The sequence below is a fragment of the Panthera onca genome, chromosome D1, assembly GCF_046562875.1.
Source record: "Panthera onca isolate mPanOnc1 chromosome D1, mPanOnc1 haplotype 2, whole genome shotgun sequence".
NCBI lineage: Eukaryota > Metazoa > Chordata > Mammalia > Carnivora > Felidae > Panthera > Panthera onca.
Genome location: NC_138348.1, coordinates 44347059 through 44371068, shown reverse-complemented (window position 1 = coordinate 44371068; position 24010 = coordinate 44347059). Strand labels below are relative to the sequence as shown.

Sequence of the window (24010 nt, the reverse complement as noted above, 5' to 3'; positions counted from 1 at the left end):
ACTGCCATTGCCTTCCAGAACTTTAATTTAGCCTGTTATAATGGTTTCCTAAATTATTTTCTAGATTTGGTCTCACATTCTTCCAAACTATTCTTCGTGAAGTTCCAGCACTGAGATTTGAAACGCACAATTAAAATAGGTCTGCAAAAGAAAAAAAATGATATGTCTGTTCCTTGCTTTAAAACCTTTAATGGTTGCTTCTCACTCACAGAATAAATCCCAGCTCTTTAGGATGGCCTATAGGGCTTCCCAGGATTTGGAAGCCCTTCTACCCATCTATCTGGTATCATTTCTCTATGGTCATCCTCCAACCAACCCAGATCGTACCAACCTGGTTATCGAAATGTTCATGCTACTTCGTGCTTTCGTGTCTTTGGACATACTGCTCTCTGTCTGGCATGCTCAGTTTTCTCCTTGTCTACCGAGGGACCCCTATTCAATACAGGAGCTAGCATGTCTTTGTCTATGAATTCCTCTCTGTCCCACCACTGTAATTGGTAAGAGCTATATTAGGACATTTCATACTGTGCTGCACTTGTTTACATATTTTCTCCTCTACCAAACTGAGGCCAAGCACTATATCTTATTCATATTTGTATTTTTAGTATCTAGGGCAATGCCCGGCACATGCTGAATGAATGAATAAACTTTTACAAACATAAATATTTTCTTGTCTTCACTAAGTTTAATGCTATTGCGGATGGAATCAGTTGTTGATATTTGATTTTTTTTTTTTTCTGTTTCTCCCTGTTACCACATATGGGCCTTGAATCAAAATCTTTCAGCAGAATGAAATCTAAGATAAAAGGCCCACAAAATTATGACGATAATATGCAGTCATTCCTTTAAACATTAATGTATTAAAATTTTTTTTCAAAATTTTTAATGTTTATTTTTTGAGAGAGAGAGAGAGAGAGAGCAAGCAGGGGAGGAGCAGAAAGAGAGGGAGACAGAGAACTCGAAGCATGCTCCAGGTTCTGAGCTGTCAGCACAGAGCCCGATGTGGGGCTTAAACTCACGGACCATGAGATCATGACCTGAGCCGAGGTTGGTTGCTCAATCAACTGAGCCACCCAAGCGCCCCAATGTTTTACGTTTTTAACATTTATAGTACATAATTAGAATGGAACATTAAACCCGGTGTAGCATCTGTCTTCTGATGAAAGAGAGTTGCTAATTTATCTATTTGATTGCATAGTTAGGAAGACAAAGACTTTAGACTTTAGTTGAACAAAATAGCCCGGAGAGAAAGCCTTGAAAATGAGTTGAACAGATGATATATGTAATCGGAGGATATCCTTGGAACAACCCAGAACCGATGGAATCTCGAAAAGACCCGAGAGGATGGCGAAAAGGTAAAGAACACGGTAGGATGTAAGAAACATAAATTTACTGAGCATCTAGTAATTGTTAGTTATTTTACATATTAATTTAATTTAGTCCATAACAGCGACCCGATGGCAGAGACCCTGTTATCCCCATTTTGTAGGTGAAGTAGGCAATGTGAGACATTAAGTAACCTCCAATGTCATGCAGCTACAAAGTGGTAACTAGATCTGACGGGCCAGTTTCCTTCCCTCACTGCATGTTGCCCGGACTGTCAAATAAAGTTTCCAGAGTGGCCTGCTGCTGCGTGCAGCTTAGTAACACACACAAAGACACATTATTTGCTCTTATTTGCAATGATCATATGTAGGCAGCTCACTTAGTAGTTAAGAGTAATAGGATTACAGTTTTATTTCCAATCTCGATGCCCATTTAAGAAAATTTACTAATGAATAGTCTCACATTTATTGGTGATGCTAATGATTTGGATGAATCGTTTTGAGCTGCAAAACAACAAAAGGACACTTTCAGTAGGCTTAGTGCAGAAAGCATACTTCTGCATTTTTCTTCGGTGTGCCCACTGCCGGCTCCATTTGGAGTCCAGAAACGACTGCTGTCTGGGGTAAAAGGCGGTTTGCTCCTGCTGCTCCTGTATATTGCTTGGCCTGGCAGTTTGTCACTGTCCTGGGCAAAAATCCAGCTTGTGGTAGTGAGGTGGTTTTGTGGCAGAACTCCACAATTAACCACAAGTTCAGTGTCAACGGTAGGCTGTGATCCTTCAGATCTGCTGGGATGGCCGGAGCTGAAGAAACTACCGCTTGTCTAAGGATGGAACAGGAAAACTTGGAAGGGGTTTGCATTGCTGTTTATTGTTCAAGGTTCAGGTTTTAGGCTTAACACACAAAATCCAGGAAATTTCAGATTAATAGCTATGTAATTAATACCTTTATCAGTTTTTTTTTTTTTTTTTTTTTTTGGTAGAAGTATGGTGGGTTTGTGTCATAGATACAACTGTTGATCTGAAAACTAGAAATAGAGAAAGGGAAATTCTTGAAGTAGTAGAATGTATTCTTTCATAGCAAAAGGCATCCAGTTATCATCACTTGAATTAAAAACAAAAATTCACCCGCGCCATCTTAAACACTTATTTTATTGGAAATTAAACCAAATATAAACATATGTATAATGCTTTCTATAAACCTAGGATAGAAAAGGTTCTTTTACTGAGTCGGTAAAAAATGGAGGTTAAGAAAAACATTTTTCAATAACAATATGGAACATTTTTTGTATTAAATCATATATTAAGAGTTTCGATTTAAATTCATCAACCAATAAAAAACATTCAAGGGCATACAACTAAAAAATCTGATTTATTAATTTTTTTTTCAACGTTTTTTCTTTTTATTTTTGGGACAGAGAGAGACAGAACATGAACGGGGGAGGGGCAGAGAGAGAGGGAGACACAGAATCGGAAACAGGCTCCAGGCTCCGAGCCATCAGCCCAGAGCCTGACGCGGGGCTCGAACTCACGGACCGCGAGATCGTGACCTGGCTGAAGTCGGACGCTTAACCGACTGCGCCACCCAGGGGCCCCTAATTTTTTAAAAATACAAACATACTTCAAAACATTTTGAGTATTGGGACACCTGGCTGGTCAGTCAGTGGAGCAAGCGACTCTTGGTCTCCAGGACGTGAGTTCAAGTCTGTACAGGTTACTTAAGAAAAATTGCTTTTGAGTCTTAACGAAGAACTCTGCTACTCATGACATGGAGATTGAGATAAGATTGAATAGGACAGAATTCTTGTGTTTGAAGAGTGTATTGAAGAGGTAGCCATGTAAATAAACACATATGATAACAGACATTGAAACTTTTATATAACAAATAGAAAGAATCAAGTCCAATTCCCTATGAGAAACACACCATCTCTCTGGCCTCCTCATTTTTGTTCTTTGTCCCTGCATACCTTACACTCCAGCCACAGGATACTTGAGATTTCCCAAATGCACTATGGTTGTGTTCCTCCAGTTTTGCACTTTCTTGCTTCCTTTGCCCAGATTATATTTCTTCCTACAAGTATGTAGGTTACTGCTACTCAACTTTCAATAACAAGCCTAGAAATGTCTTTCTCTGACTGCCCCACAGCATTATTCCCTACCGGATATTCCCACTCCAGTCTGGGTTAGGCGTCTCTCTGAACTCCCATAGTACACTGAGCTTACTTACTTCTACATCACAGTGCCTATTACGCTGAACTCTAGTAGTCTTTTTACTTTTCTTAGCTTGCACTCTGAACCCTTAAAGGGAGGAACTATACCTGTCATCACTGGGTCCTTGTCAGCTAGCACAATGCCAGGCACTTAATAAATGTTGAATGAATGAATGCATTCAATAAGGGAGAGGGATTAAATGTACATAGGAGAACTGAGGAAGTAAAAGTAGTGAGGGAATTAAATATAAAGAGGAAAGAGACAAGGCAGGGGGAGGGGAGTGAGATAGGAAGATAGCTAGGCAGATAGAGTCTGGGGAGACCACTGGAACTGGTAGAGGAGAAACAGATCGTGAAAAGAAGAGCAGACAACCATACAGTGGGGAGACTCTGGAAAAGAATGATTCTCTTCTTCTTTAATAGTTCTGAATCACTGTTCTCGACAGTTTCTATCACATATTCTCTTGTGCTCCTTCACAGTATGTGCATAGACATAAAGCTACAGCTTGAGGAAACTTCTAAAGAATTTTATAGTTTTTATCTAGCAGAGTGCTCTGCATAGAGTGGTCTTGTCAAGATGAACTAAAACTAAAGAGTGAGTCAAAGGGAGGTCCAGACCTGGGAATGAGTGTCAGCTGGAAGGAAAATGGGTTTTGGTAACACACGTAGACAATAGAGTCGCCATTGCACATTGAACACAGGGATCCTTTCTATACCAGAGAAAAGCCAGTCTATTTGATTTTCAAATGTATATTTGTAAATGCTAATTCTTTCATTCTTTCAAAATCTTTTAAGGTTTTCAGGTATCTTAAGGAATGGCTCTAGTTTTAGGAATTTGAAATCTCAAACTGGTTAATTTACTGGCTATTCTTGCAAATTTCCTTGATATTTAAAATTAGTCAGACTGCTTTATATCATGATCTCTGAGAAAGTAGCGCTGTTTTTATTACTGAATTCAGAAAAAATGCATTTTAGAAAGAGCACTCAGTTCTAAGCATTTTCCCAAATCAAATTCAAATCCATTTTTCTAAAGTTGATCCATTTATTTTGAGAGAGAAAGGGAAGGAGAGAATCTGGTGCAGGCTCCACACTGTTAACGTTGGAGCCTGAACCGTAGGCTCATGACCTGAGCCAAAATCGAGAGTCAGACACCCAACTGCCTAAACCACTTAAGCGTCCCCAAATCCATTTTTTATGGTCTATTTTTTAGAGGTTGGAAATCTTTCTGGGGTGCCTGGGTGGCTCAGTCAGTTGAGTGCCCAACTCCTGATTTTGGCTCCGGTCATGATCTTGCAGTTCTCAAGTTTGAGCCCTGCGTTGGGCTCCCTGTAATATCAGGGTGAGCCTGCTTGGGATTCTCTCTCCCTCCCTCTCTGTCCCTCCCACAAGCTCTGTCTCTCTCAAAATAAATATACTTTAAAAAAAAAAAAAGAAAATTTCTCCCTTTCTCCTTTTCCTTCCTTTCTCCCTCCCTCCCTTCTTTACTTTCTCACTTCCTTCCTTCCCTTCCTCCCTTCCTTTTTTTGCCCAAGGGTTCTAAAGAGGGGTTTCAGGTCAGAGAATAGGTGTCAGAACTGCTTGGTTGGTGTTGACAGGTTCCAGGGGATACCTCCACTACAGTAAGAGCATTCTGCTTTTATTTGCATAATATTTCTTTTTTTAAAAGTTTTGTTTAAATTCCAGTTAATTAACATACAGTGTAATATTACTTTCAGGTGTACAATGTAGTGATTCGTTACTTCTATACAACAGCCGGTGCTCATCATAATAAGTGCATTCCTTCATACCCATCGTCTATTTAACCCATCTCCCCCTGCCAGCTCCCCCCCAACCCCACCACAGCTCCCCGCTGGTAACCGTCAGTTTGTTTGCATAATATTTTTTCTTTTTAATGTATTTTTTAATGTTTATATTTATTTTTTTTAGAGACAGAGGGAGAGAGGGAGCAGGGAAAGGGGCAGAGGGAGAGAGGGAGAGAGAATCCCACGCAGGATCCACGTTGTCAGTATAGAGCCCAATGCGGGGCTCAATCTCACCAACTGTGAAATCATGACCTGAGCTGAAACCAAGAGTTGGACGCTTAACCCACTGAGCCACCTAGACACCCCATAATATTTCTTTTGAAAAACATTTTAAAACCCCTGGTTGAGAGGCAACAATGCAGAATGGGAACAGTACTAAAAAGCTCTTAAAGAACTGGCAACCAATCATTTCCCGCTTTTCAACTGCTATTAGCAAATCTTTAAAGGCTGCTCCATAATCATTGTGAGGAGTCACTGACAATGGGACAGTGATAATGACTGGACCCAGTCTTATTCCTCATCCGACCTCTTTACTACCCCTTCCTACTTACATTCCATAAGAATTATTATAAGAGTCACCAATAGATGTAGCTACTAAGATCCATTAAAAAATATTTAATTTTAGAAGGGAATTTCTGGAAATACTGCCCTAGACATGGATTTTCTTTACATCTGGATTTTAGAGTTAGAAAATAATCCTATCTTCTTAAAAAAGGTTGAAAGCACAAGTTATAAGGCCAGGTAGTTGCACTTTATCAGAAGATAGGACAGTTGGGGAGGAGGAGCTGAGACCTAACAGGAGGCTCAATTGTTATTTTGCTTCTCTGAAGATGAAGGTTAAGGAGAGAGCAAGGTAATTCATAGAGAAGGCAATTTCCAGTGCAGCAATGGTGAGCACCAGGGGTCCCAGATGAAGAGGTAGGTGTTCTAATCGCTGGGCTGAGCCCAGTGATGGGACATACATTCAATATGGGAGAGAGATTAAATGGTATACAGGAGAATTGAGGAAGTAAAAGTCGTGCTGCCTATAAGGTTAGACAAGTGGGTAAGCAGCAGCATCTAGAAGGTCTGTCAAGGGGGATACTTAGCTACTAGAATAGTGGACTAGTGTTTAGGAACTGAGTTTTTGGCTCTGAGATTGGAAAGACCTAAACAGGGTTTTAGCTTTCCCATAGTTAATTGGAGGCACTATCAACTTACTGGTGTCGGTACCTAAAATGGAGAACGAAATTCTCATCCTACAAACTGGGGAACCTGGGAAAACAGGGTGTCTGGAACTTGAGAGCAAGGACCCCATTTAGAATAGAGGAATACATATGGGGTTGCATTGCACCAGGACAGCTGGGGAGCTGGGTGGTAAGCACTAGGATCTCATGTCATAGGATCATCAAACTGGGAGAATGATTCTGGTGGAGGAGATCATGGGGTCTAGATGTGAGCACAGGCAAAGTTAGGTAAAATAAGGGTGGGGTAGAGTACTGAGAAAAGTCAAAGGTATGTTGTGACGTTGACTTTAGGTCTTTTTTTTTTTTTTTTTTCACAACAGATAACGGTCATACATTCCTGAACCTAAAGACAAGAGCTAAGTAATTCTATTGGTTGTTTATATCTGGCAAAAGAATAATTAAATAATCTGAACTCTAAGAAATGTGCCTTACTAATAATCTTTGACATGGACTGTAAACAGAGAAGGGAGTTGCTATAAACATAGCAAGCTCATTCTTTTTGTGCGTAATTTTAGTTAAGTAAACTGATGGTCTTTGGTTACGTCCTTACATTTTATTTTAGAATCCTGTCAGGTGCTGGGTTGGTGTTTAGAGGTATGCAGGCCAAATATAGGTTATTGAAAGACTTGGGCTGTCAGCCTTATAAAGACTTGGGTAGACAGCTGAAAAAAGGTGAAAGAACTGGAAAGTATGAAGAGTATTTTGAATTTTATTTGCCAGATAATAGTTCTTTGATACAAAGCCTTTTATTTTGATTTGTCAACACTGAGAGTTTGCTTTAGTTTGATGGTACAAATAATTTAAAGGTTGCTCTTGGCAATCTGAAACATGGATCCTAACGATGCCTACATATTTTTGTCATACAGATATTAAACTTTTTGAGACCGGAAGGGACTTTTTTGTTTGTTTGTTTGTTTTAAAGAGTGGGGGAGGGGCAGAAGGAGACACAGAATCTGAAGCAGGCTCCAGGCTCCAAGCTGTCAGCCCAGAGACCAACGACGCAGGGCTAGAATCCACGAACCGTGAGATCATGACCTGAGCTGAAGTCTGGGGCTCAACTGACTGAGCCACCCAGGCGCCCCAAGACCGGAAGGAACTTGAAAGGTCTTCAAAATGAACTTTTGGCAATTTTACAATTGAGAAGAATGAGGACTGGACTGGAAATGTTACGTGACTTGCTTACTGCCAGGGCATGAATGGCTGGGCCAGGATTACAAACTATGAAAAGGATTTCTAGGCCATTAATATTTCCATGCCTATCCCACCTCAGATTACTACCCAAGGTTTTAAAACAACAACTTTAATCTGAATTTGTTCTAATTTTCAAATCGGTTTATTATTTCTTACGAGAATTTATAATGGGCATTTCAGGGATGCCATTGGTAGCTTTGCCATGCTCTTCTGTAAAAGCTCAAATGCATCCACTCAGTTTCCTACTTTGGTAATGATGAGTTCTGTGCATATCATTTAAAAGTATTTGTTGAGCTGTGTTGTGAGGATACTTAAAAACAAAAATTTCCATTGTGATGGTGGAAAAAAGAGACACCATGGATTTTGGTCTTTTAAATTTTTTTTTTTTAATGTTTATTTATTTTTGAGACAGAGAGAGACAGAGCATGAACAGGGGAGGGGCAGAGAGAGAGGGAGACGCAGAATCTGAAACAGCCTCCAGATTCTGAGCAGTCAGCACAGAGCCTGACGCGGGGCTCGAACTCACGACCGTGAGATCATGACCTGAGCCGAAGTCGGATGCTCAACTGACCGAGCCACCCAGGCGCCCCTGATTTTGGTCTTTTAAGGAAAGCATTTGAGTAATCGATTTGAAAACTCTATTAAATATTTCTTCTTTTGTTCAAGAGACAGAAACGGAAAGGGAAATTCTGGTCTTTTTTTCCTCTGGGTCAAATGCTTGTGCTAATTTCTCAGGATTTTTGCTATGTATGTGAACTATGGCCATATACGAAAATGGTCTGTTTTAGGTCATGGCTGTGGGCAGAGATTAATTGGTGAAAAATGGGCCTGTTTGTGGGATTTACCACACAGTAAGGTTTCTCATCTCCCTGGAAAAATGTGGAATTAGCTCTTTGAGAAATGCAGGCCTGTCATGAGGTTGAAGGGAGAGTTTGGGTGGAGGGAAACACAGTTCACTCTCTAAGGCAGTTATGATTGGTTAGATTCCAGAGCAGTCCCTTTGGTACAGCAAAGTTCTTGTCACTTTCAAGTCAGTGTTTCCATGTTGCTAGTTTCACCAGTAATTCACAGATAGCATCTTATTTTGCTTCTTTTGTGGCCAACCGATCCAAACTGGGCACTGGTCTTGGAGAGGACTCCGAATCCTCCCATCCCTCCTCTCTAGAACACGCCGTTACAGTGAAAAAGGCTCCAACGTGGAAAAAGCTGTGTGACAGCAGATTTTCTACGCTTGTTTAGGGAGATTCAGACATGAGCTAATGAGTATGTATGGCAAGGGTAGGAAGCGGAGGATGGGACGTTAGTTCCTTGCCTGTGAAGACGGTTCTTGAGGAAGCTCAATAGCTCAATAGCATCTACTCAGATGGATGCTCTGCGGGAGCACTCCAAGTGCACGCTCCTTCCTAAGACCACCGTGAATATTCCGGGCCTACTGAGTGGTTCAAGATTCCACGTTGCTGTTGAGGGCAGACCCAGCCACACGGTCAGGGATCCTTCACCATGCCCCTGGCGGTGGCTGGACCTTACCGGGTGGCACAGTTCGGGCAGTCCAAGGGGCCCACCCTGAACCTGGATGAGGTGAGAGGCGGGTCCGGCTCCCCCCGCCCCCCACAACTCGGTTTCCCAAGTAGGCACTGCCCTTGGGGACCGCAAACGCCCTCTTTCCCCCAAACCCCAGTGGTGACCTGTCGGAGCCTGGGTGCGTGTCTGTGACTTAGCCCCAAAGGGAACCCGCGCGCCTGGGGTCCCAGGATAGCGGGCTTGCCCCCTCCCACCCGGAGAAGACCCCGCCCGCCTCTGCCAGCCCGGGTCGGTCTCCGGGTGGCCCCGGCCGCGCTCTCCCGGGTCCCGGCGCGCTCAGTCCGCGGGATCCCCGGCTCGCGTCCGCGACAGCGACTGGACGGGGCGAGGGCGCGCGCGAGCGGCGGGCGGGGCGCGCGCCGGCCCGGGGCAGGCACGGGGGAGGAGCGCCAGCCCGCCCGCCGCCGCTCGCGCGCCCAACGGACCAGGCTGGGGCCGGGAGGTAACTGTTGCAGCCCGCGGGAGCTGGGAGGCGACGCCGAGTCTCCAGTCCCGAGCGGTGCCCGAGGGACGCGGAGGGGGCGGCCGCAGCGGTCCCGGGAGCAGCCCCTTCCGCCCCTCTCCTCCGCCAGCATGTCGCGGACCCCGCCGCTCCAACGCCCGCGCGGCGGGGATCCCGGGCCGCGGCGGCGGGCGCAACCCTGACGCGCTGCCGAGCCGGGGGGGCGCCCGGAGCGCGGGGCCGGGGGTGCTGAGGGAGCGCGAGCGGCCGCCGCGGTCCGAGAGGGGCGTGCCGAGCCCCGCGGCCAGCCCGGGTCCCGGCCATGAGGAGGGACGAGCGAGACGCCAAAGCCATGCGGTGCCCGCAGGCGCCGGACGGGGCCGGCCCGCCCCCCGAGAGTCTGAGGAACGGCTACGTGAAGAGCTGCGTGAGCCCCCTGCGGCAGGACCCTCCGCGTGGCTTCTTCTTCCACCTCTGCCGCTTCTGCAACGTGGAGCTGCTGCTGCCGCCGCCGGCCTCCCCCCAGCAGCCGCGCCGCGGCTCCCCCTCCGCCCGGGCGCGCCTCTCGCTGGGCGCCCTGGCCGCCTTTGTCCTCGCCCTGCTGCTCGGCTCGGGGCCCGGGAGCTGGGCTGCCGGGGCCGTCCGGCTGCGGACCGTGCTGAGCGTGTGCTCGCACAGCCTCAGCCCCCTGTTCAGCATCGCCTGTGCCTTCTTCTTCCTCACCTGCTTCCTGACCCGGAGCAAGCGGGGCCCCGGGCCGGGCCGGAGCGGCGGCGGCGGCGGCGCCTGGTGGCTGCTGGCGCTGCCAGCCTGCTGTTACCTGGGGGACTTCTTGGCGTGGCAGGCGTGGACTTGGGCTTGGGGGCCCCCCGCCGCGGCCCAGCACACGCCCCCCGCGGTGGCGGGCAGGTTGTTCTCGGCGCTGAGCTGCGTGGGCTTGCTGACGCTCGTGCACCCGGCCGGGCTCCGGCACGGCATCCTGGTGCTGCTCTTCTCCAGCTTCGTCTGGTGGGTCTCCTTCACCGGGCTCGGGTCGCTGCCCGCCGCCCTCAGGCCGCTGCTCGCCTGCCTGGTCGGGGACGCCGGCTGCCTGCTGGCCCTGGGCTTGGATCACTTCTTCCAGATCAGGGAAGCCCCTCATCACCCTCGCTTGGCCAGTACCGCCGAGGACAAAGTGCCTGTGATCAGACCCCGCAGGAGGTCCAGCTGCGTGTCGTTCGGAGAAACTTCGGCCGGTTACTCCGGCAGTTCCAAGATGTTCAGGAGACCTTCGTTGCCTTGCATTTCCCGCGAACAGGTATGGTACCAGAAAGCACGGCTTGGGAAGGAAGCGAGTGCGGTTTTATCGCTTCGATTCCCAACTTGAATTAGCGTTCTCGAAAGCACGTTAGCTTCCAGGGTTTCCGGGGGTGGGGGTGGGGGGGCAGGTTTGTTCTGGAAAGAAATGCTAAATTACAGGAAGCTTTGTAAACGTGCAGAAGTACCTTTTATCTTGGAATAGAAATGAAATCTCAGACTGATCGTATTGCAACTTTTAAAGACTTTGTTCTCAGAGTTCTCAGAGGAATGAGGTGAGTTATTTGCGGTTTAATAGATCGACGACTCGCCACTTTGGCACACACTGAGTTATGTCTTTTTGGTGCTGTTTGCCTGTTGCTGGTATAATGGTGGTATCTCTCCAATGATAACATATAGCAATTAGATTGAATACACGTGTGTGTGTGCGCGCGCGCGTGCGCGTGTGTGTATAAATTTTAATCAGTGCGGTTTCATTCTTGATAATCGAGAGGACGAATTCGAGATCCTATTCGAGATCCCTAATGAACAGGGATGAGCTGTGGAACTGAGGCTTGTTAGTGTAGATGAAAAGATAGTTGGGAATACTTTTTAAGGGATTCTTCCCCACCTCTCCCAGTTTCAGTAGTATAGCCCATCATAATCTTTTACAGGCTAACTCCTGTCCATGGGTATTTGTTGCATAATTAGGAGAGTGTTGTAACAATTTAACCTTTAAACTTAGTAATGTCTGGAAAGATGCCAGAAGTATTTCCATTTCTCCCCCCTCTAGGTTTACATGTTTTTTTTGTTTTGTTTTGTTTTGTTTTAAGGAATTGAAATCATCCTCAGGGAAAAGTTGCTCTTTATGTAGTTTGGAGAAATCTTGTCCTATGTCACCAAGAAATCAGCAAATATAGTTGCTATTCATTGAACATTTGCTAGGTGCAAAATATTACATATATTTTCTCAAATCCTCACAAAAGCTCTGTATGGTGGATGACAACCTCAATTTAGAGATGAGTAAATTGAGGCTTATAGAAGTTACCCAACTACTTCCCACATCCAGTTAAGTGGCAGTGCTGGGACTTGAACCTACACGTTTCAGTTTTCAATGCTGTTTTCTAAGCAGCTAGAAAGAGGAGCGTAGAGGTTTTAAGTAGGAGAGTAGGAGTCTACACCATTGGTTTTCAGGCTTTTTGACCAGTGCTATGTTTTACACTGGGACCCAGTGTATTTGAAACAGAAGTTTCTTGTTCTTACTACGTCCGATGCTCTCTTTTTAATAGTCTTCAAGCTACTACATTGATTTTATGTTTAACACTGATCTGAAAGGTTCCAATGAGACCACACTTTGCTTTCTTGAAAAGCGTTCTCTCAGAGGCCGCTTTTGTGGTCTGTACTTACTGGGCCACATGCTAGAAAGAATTGTTCAAAAAGTGTTATGCCTTTTGTTTTCTAAGTTTACAGCCAGCGATGCTGTCTAGACAATGCTTAGAAAGATGTGTGTCAGGAGGAAACACTGTTGGGAGAAAAGCTGCAGAGCAAAGTCATTTCAGCTCTTTTCACAGGCTAGAATGGCAGTTGGCTTGACTATATGTGAATAGGTTGCATTTTTTTCATACCAGAAAAGTGTTTTAGCAGCCTCATCACGTTTGTAAACAATTTTCCTGTACTTAACAGTATTGCACTGTAATGTATTTTAATTGTAATCTGTTGGTATAGCCAGTTATGGCTGTTTTCTTGTAAATTGAAGATCTCTGGTCATCTTAATCCTAGTGTGGTCCTCTTTTACCAACAGTAACCTTTTTCAGTCTTCAGCTAGGTGCAGTGGTGTTGTTATTGCTAGGTTGCTTCCTTTACTATTTGTATTAGAGGAAAACACAATTTCACTTTTAAAAAGGGCATATTTTCTTATTTCAGAAAACCCGTATTCACATGAGTAGAAACCATTTTTGGGGTCTTAAATATATGATGTTAGCTCAAGGGTTTATACGTGGCTATTTAACATTCAGTGTCATAAAGTAGTACTATTTTGGCATTACTACAAATTACTAGATATTTTTAACTTCGCAAAGATTATAATTAACATTCATTTTTACTTATGCTAAATTCCTGAAGTCTAACAGTGGGTCTGTGGCTTTTGTTTGCATGTTTATTAGGTTAAAGAAGTTAAGGAGAAATTAGTACTTTCACGGAAGTAAAAGACCAAGAGATGTTTCTGATTTTCAAAGTGGTGAACTTTGTATGTGACAATTGTGAAGTCGCCTTTTTGTTTCAGAAAGTGAAGGAAGGCAAAAAAGATTTTGGGTAGAACTTGTTACAGGGGGAAATGTCCTGAATTCATAGGCAGAGAGTCAAGGGTTAAGTCGTGGTTCTACTGTGTGATCTTGGACAAGTAAGTGAGTGAGTCTCAGTATCCTGTCAAGTTAGGGGATCCCAGTAGATTAATTCTATAGTACCGTTCAGTTCTAGAATCCATTTCTTTTAGTAAGGTATAAATAAAAGTATAACTAAAACGTCACAAATTAGTAGTTCTTGAAGTTTTACTTAAATGTTGAATGTTGATACTAATAAGCTATGTTTTCTAATTGGAAAAGTTGAACAGATATTCTACTTTTTGAATAGAGCACTTTAAAAAAGTATATGTGGATTCATTTTTGGATTGATAACAAAATTATACTTTGATTTCTTCAAGAACTTAAATGTTTTTATGAACATCTTTGAAAAACAATTGAAAACTCATATAAATGCTTTTAATTGTGTCGGAGTGTATTTAAAATAATTTTTAACTTTTGGAATATTAGGTACGATGTTGAAAATTAATGGCATATGTTTGTAAGGCGCTTGATTTTCGTAATTAGACTGGTAGTACTTGATGTAAATGCTGTGTATGTGTCATTTCTTAGCTAAGGGTTTTTGTTGTTTTTAGCAAAGCATTTAGAGATTTAAAGTTTAAATCTAGTTACTGCTGACTGTGTCCTCTCTTGGGTTAATGGAAAGAAGCACTCGGTTTGTGGTGCATTTGCCAGCAGTCAGCTGAAACTAATAGGAAGCTAAAAGAAAAAAAAAAAATCAGTTGTCTACATAGAGGCATTGACCAGAGTATAACAAACTACATATCTATGCCATTTTAATTGTTTATTCTACAATGTAGTTTTCAGCTTCTCAACCAGATGATTTGGTGTGTGATAGACTAGGTAAATAGGAGGTTTTGAAAGGTGTAAGTTACTGTGTGAGATATTTTTCTATACCTAAAATGCTAAGTGCTTTCTAAATGGTTAGGTAAATATTTAAAAATTCTGTGGCCTTAAAGCCCATAAATATTATTTAAAGTGTTAATTTTATATGAAAGAGATATACACATGTAGTAGGTAGGCCTTTAAAAAAGACTTTAAAGTTTAAGTGATTATTTACCCCCTTAAGGAATTTGCAAGGCAAACCCCAGTATGAATTTCTTTACTCATACTGTAGTATTTGTGAACTTTGCTTTACGGTTTTAATGAGTGAGCGTTTTATTCTCATTTCATGTTAATATTTTGTAGTAAAATATCAACCTATGTAATGATTTTATGCTCTATTTTGTAAATATGTCCTCTGCCATCTGAATTATCTTTCAGAAATCACAGATTTAATCAAATCACTCACTCTTAAAAATCTCTTAGACTTTTTATTGTTCACAGGATAGAGTTCATGCTCTTGACCCTTGCCTACAAAGTCCTTTATAATCTGCTTTTAGCCTTTTGTTTGTTTTGTTTTTTAAAAAGCCACGTGGGACTTACTGAACGAACACCCCTTCCTCACATCCATCCTTGGCTCTGGCTGTTTGAGGACTGCTTATTGTTATTGACTTGTGGACTTTTTTCTTCTGCTTCTATCATTCACACTGGTTAAAATTTCCTTTAAGGAACAGATAGGATTAAGAATCTTTAGAAAGTACAGTGATACTCAAATTAATGTATAAGCAGAAGACAAAGCTCCATTATAGCAGAGATGGCCATGTATAAAAATAAATCATGCGAAGCAGTCATGACCTGAGATAGAATATTTTCATTATATCGTATGAAATAGTAACATCTCCATAGTTTATGTTTTTCCACACTGAGTGAAAGGTAAATAGGGTCAACCATGAGTAAACCTGTATGAAGTTTGTTTTCATTGTCCTCTGACTTTTTATCCTCCTCAGGCAGGCCCTTCTTATTCTCCTTCCTTATTCCCAATTACTGTGTCAGCCCATTTCCCTAGCACATTTTACTTCTTTCCTATACCCCTAGCCAAAACAAGAACAGACTATACTTGCTGAACAAGTTTATTTGAACATGAGTATATTTGTATAGCTATAGAAGATAGAAGAGATTTAGAATTTATCTAATTGAAATATCATTTTTTTCAAGTTTATTTTGAGAGTATGAGCCTTCAGAAGAGTGGGGGAGGGGCAGAGAGAGAGAGGGAGAGTGAGAATCCCAAGCAGGCTTCGTGCTGTCAGTGCTGAGCCTGATTCCAGGCAAAATCTCACCAACTGTGAGCCAAAATCAAGAGTCAGACACTTAACTGACTGAGCCACCCAGGTAACCCTGAAATATCATTTTATAGAAAGGAAAGAAATTCAACTCCGGGGAGATAATATCGTCTCCAGGTTATGCTGTGAAATATTGGGACACAAGGACTTGAGTCTAGGTCTGGACTGCTAGTCCCTCTATATTTTCCATAAAGAGTGCCTGAATTCATAGTTTTGCCAGCTGTCTCCAATTATGTGGTAAAAGACGCCCTTGGTTAAAAGAGGTGGGTGGGGTGGGGAGTGGCGGGAGAGAGATAGGAGTGAGAGATAGCAAAGCCTCTGTGTTGACCTTGAAGACACACTTGATACCTGATGTGGTTGTTCCAGGGTGACTTGTAGGATGCAGCTGGTCTCAAACTCAAGTGCCTTCAGAGGCCAGCCACATAATGCATTTATGTTACATGTTGAGAAAGGAGGGGAGGGTGAGAAGAATGGAAGTGAACTGACTATTGCCTACTTGCCTGAGGGCTCTCAGTTTAAACAAAACAAACTGAACTCCTATGTTAGCCAAGCAAAACTTTAAGAGAGCGGAGTTCTGTCTGAGTCTTTCTGACAGTTTGTAACATTGTTCACCTTATTATATACAAGTTGATCTGTGTTTGTTTAAGTGATTGTTGGAAGCTTGTTCCTAAAACTTGGGCACAGGAGTGTATTTCCCGCTGTCTTTTTCTTTTGCAACCTAGAGTTTTCCCTCCAATATTGATACCTAGCAGGTATCTTTATCTTTATAAGATAGAGATCTTTATCCCTCCGCCATCCCTTAGAGGACATTGACTACTTGTTCCCTAGATTTCAGACAACTTGCATCCAGGGTTTCTTACATTTATTTACTCAGCACTTAAATTTGTAAATGAGAAATGCCATACGTGAAAGACTATATATATGTATATTTTGGTATGGTTTAAAGAAGAAAATAAAACAAACAAAAGTCACGTACTCACCACTCATTTTCTTCGAAGTTCCCTGTGTAACCTATTTTGTATCTCCTTTTCCCTGCCTCAGAGGCAACACATCTATTCATATATATATATATATATATATATATATATATATATACACACACACACACACACACACACACACACACACACACAGTATTCATTCCCTTACTTAGCTTTACTATTATAATCCCCATGAATGTATTCCTAAGTAAATAATATGTTGTATTGCCTACATCTGAACTTTAAGTAAATAGAATCATGCTGTATTAATTCTTCTATAACTTTTTTTTCTGATGATTTCTGAGATTCATCCATGTTGATTTGGATAGTTGTAGTTAATTTTTGAGTGCTTTATAGTATTTTAATCTCATATGGGCATAGTAAAATTTACTTATCCATTCCACTGTTTGTGGACCCTTGGGTAGTTTTCAGTTTTTGCTATTATATACAATGCTGCTATGAAAATTCTTATAAACGTCTTCTGGTGCATATGTGCATCTAGAGGAAGAACTGCTAAGTTGCAAGATAGGCTCCTATTCAATTTTACTAGGCAGAATAATGGCACCCTGAACATGTGCCTGTTCTAACTCCTGGAATTTGTGAATTTGTTACTTTATGTGGCAAAGGGGACTTTGCAGGTGAGATTAAGTTAAGGGCCTTGAAATGGGAAGATCAACCAGGATTGTCTGAGTGGTTCCATGGAATTGCAAGGGTCCTTAAAAAAGTAGAAGAGGGAGGCAGAAGAGATCATAGTGACCGAAGAGATGTGACAGTGGCTGTACGGTTGGAGTAATACAGGGTGAGGAAGACTCACTTAATCCACCTTTGACTTTGAAATAGGAGAAGGTCAGCAGTCAAGGAGAGCAGGCAGCCTCTCAAAGCTGGAAAAGACAAGGAAATGGACTTTTCTTAGAGTTCCCTGAATGAAATGAAGCCCTGCCAACACCTTGATTTTAGCTCAGTCAGACCAGCCTGACCCATAGAGCTGTGAGATAATACATTTGTGTTGTTTTATACCATTGAGGTTTTAGTTGTTACAGGAATGTATTACTTTGCAGCGGTTTGTATAGGTTGCTGAAACAAAGTACTGCAAACTGGGTGGCTTGAGCCACAAATCCATTGTTTCAGTTCTGGAGCCTAGAAATCCAAGATCAAGGTTGGTTCCTTTGCAAGACCTCAGAGGGAGAGCCTGCCTCACAGCTTCTGGTGGCTTGCTGGCATTGTTAGGCAGTTTTGGGATTGTAGATGCATCCCCCCTATCTTGACCTTCATCTTTCACATGGCACTTTCTCTGTGTTGCTTCATTTTCTCTCTGTGCCTGTCTTTGTGTCCCAATTTCCCCTTTTTGTAAGGAACCCAGTCATACATGATTAGGGCCTAACCCTAAGGACCTCTGTGCAGACCTTATTTCCAAATAAAGTCACCTTATGAGATACTGAGGATTAGGATTTCAACTTTTTTGGGAGAACACAGTTCAACCCATACAGGTGGCGGTAGAAAACTAAGACACTATGGCAAGTTGAATTGTTTTTCAAAATGGTTATACCCTTTATACTTTTGCTAGAATTCCCTGAAACCAATGACTCCTATTTATTGACTTTATTTTTGTTAGTTTAGAGGGTGTGAAGTGGTATTTCTGTGTGATTTTAATTTGTATTTTCCTAATTACTAATAAGGCCGAGTACTTTTTATATTTATGGACTACATTTTTAAAAATTATTTTTGTTTTTTGTTTTTTTAATGTTTATTTATTTTTGAGAAAGAGAGAGAGACAGAGCATGAGTGGGGGAAGGGGCAGAGAGAGAGGGAGACACAGAACCTGAAGTAGGCTCCAGGCTCTGAACTGCCAGCACAGAGCCCAACACAGGGCTCGAACCCATGAACTGTGAGATCATGACCTCAGTCGAAGTCAGATGCTTAATTAACCCAGAGCCACCCAGGCACCCGTGGACTACATTTCTTATTCAGGGCTTACCTGTTTATGTCTTTTGCTCTTTTATTTTGCTGGTTTATTTTTTCTCAATAAATCATGAGTTCTTTATTCTGGACATAGGACATTAATCCTTTATTAACTGTTTGACTTGCAAATATCTTCTTTCAGTTTTTATGGTGTCTTTTGATAACTGAAGTTCTTTTTTTTTAAATTAATTTCTTTATTTTTATTTTATTTTATTTTTTAAATTTCTTTATTTTGAGAGAGAGAGAGAGAGAGAGAGCAGGGGAGGGGCAGAGAGAGAGGGAGAGAGAGAATCCCAAGCAAGCTCTGTGCTGTCAGTGCAGAGCCTGATTTGTGGCTTAAACTCACAAACTGTGAGATCATGACCGAGCCAAAATCAAGAATTGGATGCTTAAATGACTGAGCCACCCAGGCACCTGATAATGCTCTAATGCTAAGACTCTTTGTGTCTTGTTTCTGAAACCCTTCCCTATTGGAAGTTATAATATAGATTTCTATATTTCTTTTTAACATTTTAAAGTTTTGCCTTTCAAAACTTTTTACCCATAAATAATTGCTTCATATGATCCAATCTCATTTTTTATCCAGTGGATATTATCTCAACACAATTTATTGAAAAATTTATTCTCCATTTACCAGCATTTCTACCTCTGCCATGTATCAAGATATATGTCTGAAGATTCAGTATCTGTATGAATCTGTGTCTGGGCTCTTTATTTTTTTATTTTTATTTATTTTAAATTTATTTTTAATGTTTATTTTTGAGAGAGAGAGACAGAGCATGAATGGGGGTGGGGGGGGGGGGCAGAGAGAGAGGGAGACACAGAATCTGAAGCAGGCTCCAGGCTCTGAGCTGTCAGCACAGAGTCCGATGCAGGGCTGAAACTCATGGACAGCGAGATCATGAGCTGAGCCAAATTTGGACATATAACCAATTGAACCACCCAGGCTCTTTATTAAGTTTCATTGGTTAGTTTATGCACTCTGTGTTTATACCACACTGTCTTAATTGTAATAGCTTTATAATAAGATAATAAGTGGTAAATCTCTTTTAAAAGTTCTTAAAGAGTATGTTGGGGTTTTTTGGACTTTGCTTTTGAATATAAATTTCAGAATAAGTTTGTCAGGTTTCACAAAAATCCTGTTGGGATCAGCATTGCAATAAATCTTTTGAACAGTTTAGAGAAGAATTTGCTTTTGATTGAAATTTTTAAGTGATATTTTTCTAGGAATTTATTTAGTGTAACTTTTCAAATTTATTTTCTTGGTTCCTAATATCTTTTTATTATCTGGTTAGTCTGTTCAGCATCTGCATTAATGTCCTCTTTTTCATTTTTTTAAATGTTTATTTATTTTTGAGAGAGAGAGAGTGCATGCATGCATGTAAGCAGGGGAGGGCCAGAGAGAGGCCGGATAGAAGACCTGAAGCGGGCCCTGTGCTGATAGCAGAAAGCTCAATATGGGGCTTGAACCCACAAACCAGGAGATCATGACTTGAGCCAAATGAGACTTAAACGACTGAGCCACCCAGGCTCCCTCTCTTTCATTTCTAATATCATTTGTATCTCTTTTCTTTGTTTCTTAATTGGCCTTGCTAGAAGTTCATTTGCTTTTTTTTTTTTAAGTTTATTTTTTTTGAGAGAGAGCGCACTCATGCACATGTACGCAAGTGGATGAGAAGCAGAGTGGGAGGGAGAGAGAGAATCTCAAGCAAGCTGTGCTTTGTCAGTGCAGAGCCCAATGTGGGGCTTGAACCTACCATCTGTGAGATCATGACCTGAGCCAAAATCAACAGGGGAACCCTTAACCAACTGAGTCACACAAGTGCCTCTATTTCCTTTTTTTTTTATTAAAAATATTTTTCTTTAATGTTCATTTATTTTTGAAGGAGAGAGAGAGAGACAGAGTGTGAGCCATGAGAGGGGCAGAGAGAGAGGGAGACACAGAATCTGAAGCAGGCTCCAGGCTCTGAGCTGTCAGAACAGAGCCTGACATGGGACTTGAACTCACAAACCATGAGATCATGACCTGAGCTGAAGTTGGATGCATAACGAGCTGAGCCACCAGGTGCCCTGCCTCTATTTGCTTTTTAATCTTTTTAAAAAACCAACTCTTTGGATTGGCACTTATTTTCTATTTTATTTATACCAGCTCTTACTTTTATTGTTATTTTTTTCTTTCTTTGAGTTTCTTTTCTTAAAAAATTTTTTTTAATGTTATTTATTTTTGAGAGAGAGAGAGAGAGAGAGACAGAGAGAGAGAGAGAGAGAGACAGAGCGCAAGCAGGGGAGGGGCAGAGAGAGAGGGGAAGACACAGAATCCAAAGGAAGACAGCTCAGAGCCTGACTCAGGGCTGGAACCCATAGACTGCAAGATCATGACCTGAGCTAAAGTCAGATGCTTAACTGATTGAGCCACCTAGGCACCCCTCTTTGAGCTTATTTTCTTGTTCTTTTTCTAACTTTGTAATTGAGATGTTAAGCCTGTTAATTTTGAGACTTTTTAGTGTATTCATTTAAGATTATACATTTCTCTAAATATTGCTTTAGTTGACTCTCACAAGGTTTGATGTGTAGTAGTGTTATTGTTCAGTCCTAAGCATTTTCTCATTTTCATTTTGATTTCCCTTTTGACTATCAAGTTGCTTTGAAATAATAAAAATTTTTAATCATGCAGGTTTTCTAGTTATTTTATGGTTGTTTTCTGATTTAATTGCCTTGTGGGCAAAAGATGTGGCCTAACATATGATCAGTTTTCATTATTGTTCTGTGTGCTTGAAAATAATATATGTACTTCAATTTTTAGGTACAATGTTAGCTGTCTGGTAGGTAAATGTTGCAAAATGTTCTTGTCATGTTTTCTGTGTCCTTATTGACTTTTAAAAAAAATCTTCTTGACCCATTAGTAACTGGAGAGAATATGAAAAATCTCACTTTACTGGGACATCTGGGTGGTTCAGTGGGCTGAGCTTCTTACTGTTGATTTCGCCTCAGTTCCTGATCTCACAGTTCATGAGATCCAGGCGCGGTGCCACCCCTCCCCCCGACCCTCACCTCTGTGGGCTCTGTGCTGACAGCACGGAGCCTTCTTAGGATTCTCTCTCCTCTCTGTTCCTTCTCTGCTTGTGCTCTCTCTCTTTCAAAATAAAAAAAAAAAAAAATACATAAACTTAAGAAACAAAAGCTTGAGGTGCCTGGATGGCTCAGTCGGTTGAGCCTTCGACTTTGGCTCAGGTCATGATCTCCCCGTCCGTGAGTTCCAGCCCTGCGTCGGGCTCTGTGCTGACAGCTCAGAGCCTGGAGCCTGCTTCAAATTCTGTGTCTCCCTCTCTCTCTGCCCCTCCCCCACTCATGCTCTGTCTGTGTCTCTGTCTCTGTCAAAAACAAACATTAAAAAATAATAATAAAAAAGTAAAATAAAACATTAAAAAATAAAAAAAAAATCTCACTTTGCTGGTAGATTTTTCAGTTTCCCCCTCATAGTTTGCAGTTTGCGTTTTGCATTTCATATTCATGAGAACATAGGTGGAGAATAGAACTTTTCAAATTAGATAGAATTACTTACCAAAGGAACAACAAAAGGTATACATGAGAGAAAGGATATTTCAAATGTCTAAAGAGTTAATGTAGGAAAGTAGTGGAAAACTAATTTGATCAGAGTTAGTATATATTTGCAAATTGCCTTTTATATATGCTAGGCTCCGGAGATACTAAGCACAGGGTCTGTATTCCAAGGAGCTCAAACTCTAATGCAGAGAGAAAATGTCAGTAAATAATTACAATTCAGTGTGGAAAGTGACATAGCAGAGGTATAAACAAGGTACTATGGGAACAGTATGGAAGGAACAACTAACTCTCTCCGAGCATTGGAAAGCCTTCAAGAAGTAATTAACAATTGACCTTTAATTTTCAAAGAACGTTTCTTCTTGATATAAAATAAGTCAAAAATGAATTTAAAAAAATTTCACTCCTATGAAAAAATTTCTCTCCTATGACTTTAAAAATAATTTTTTAAAAATTTATTTTATTTTAGTTTTTTAGTATAATTTGTTGTCAAGCTGGCTAACATACAGTGTATACAATGAGCTCTTGGTTTTGGGGGTAGATTCCCGTGATTTATCGCTTACATACAACACCCAGTGCTCATCCCAACAAGTGCCCTTCTCAATGCCCATCACCCATTTACCCCTCTCCCCCTACCATCAACCTTTATTTTGTTCTCTGTGTTAAAGTTACTCCGTGTAGGGGCACCTGGGTGAATCAGTCGGTTAAGCAGCCAAGCCTTGGTTTCAGCTCAGGTCATGATCTCATGGTTTGTGGGTTCAAACCCCGCGTCAGGCTCTGCACTGGCTGTAGGGAGCCTGCTTGGGATTCTCTCTGTCCCTCTCTCTCTGTCTCTCATGTACCCTGTCTCTCTCATGTGCTCTGTCTCTCTCTCTCAAAATGAATAAACTTAAAAAAAGAGTTATTCTGGCGTGATTTCTACCTTACTCTAAGTGTGTATGGAGATAAATAACTTCTTTTCAACTAGGAGATTGAAAAGTCACACAAAACATAGTCAAATCAGGCAAACTGTTCACTTTGAGTGACCAATCAATGCTAATAACTAAAAAAGAGGTTTAAGTCCTTTATCAGAAATGTCAATATCAGTGGTAAAAATAATATAGGCACTAAAGTAATGTAACCCAGGATCAGAAAAGAGGGATTATCATAAGATGTAACAATTACCAAGTATTTACTATGTGCTAGTCTTAACAACCCTGTGAAATAAGTATTGGGATCCTGTTTTGCAGCTAGACACTAAAGCAGAAAGGCAAATTAACTAGCCCTAAATCACTTAGCTAGTACATAGAAAATACCATAATATGCTGAGTGCCATTTACCAGTGTAAACGAACCCCTAAGAACTCTCCCAGCTGAAACAACTAAACTACAGGTTTAAACATTTTATGGAATACTTTTTGAAAGGAATCACTGAGTAAGAAAATCTCAGATCCCAAAAAAGAACTGAAGGTAGTGTAGGGTAGAAAACATTTCCCTTCTAGGTTCTTTGCCTGGTCTAATAATTAAATTGACATAAGACAGATTACAGGGTAGAAAAACAAATTTAACTGCATATGCGGGAGTCCCATACAAATCCGAAACTCAAAGAAGAGACCAAAGAAGGAATCTTTTATACCCTTTAGACAAAGAAACAATACATGTGTGAGGAATTGACAAGACAAAGAGGTTTGGGCTTGGGGTAGTAAATTGGTGAAGAAGTAACAAGTTTTTGTTTATACAGCCTTCTTGGCTCTAATTTCCCATCTCTGGTGATTAGGATGCTTTCTACTCTCCTGGCACTGGGAGAGGTACCTTTCACACTGGAGATTTATCTCCTGCTTTGAGGGTGGGGGAGACAGAGGAGGGTTAGACTGTCCATCTTGCACTAGCTGTTTCTCAAGTACCTTTATTTTTATTTATTTTTAAATTTCTATTTTTTATTGAGTGTAGTTGACACACAGT

The 24010-nt window shown here is 41.5% G+C and overlaps 1 protein-coding gene across 1 annotated transcript in view; it reads left to right on the top strand.

Annotated features, from left to right (window-relative positions):
- The first annotated feature begins 9980 nt into the window (after positions 1-9980).
- PDE3B (phosphodiesterase 3B) overlaps positions 9981-24010 on the top strand; it is a 175208-nt gene continuing 161178 nt past the window's right edge. The window contains exon 1 of the mRNA XM_078433255.2: positions 9981-11073. Within this exon, the coding sequence (XP_078289381.2) occupies positions 10099-11073 (975 nt within the window). The 5' untranslated portion in view covers positions 9981-10098. The remainder of the gene's footprint in view (positions 11074-24010) is intronic.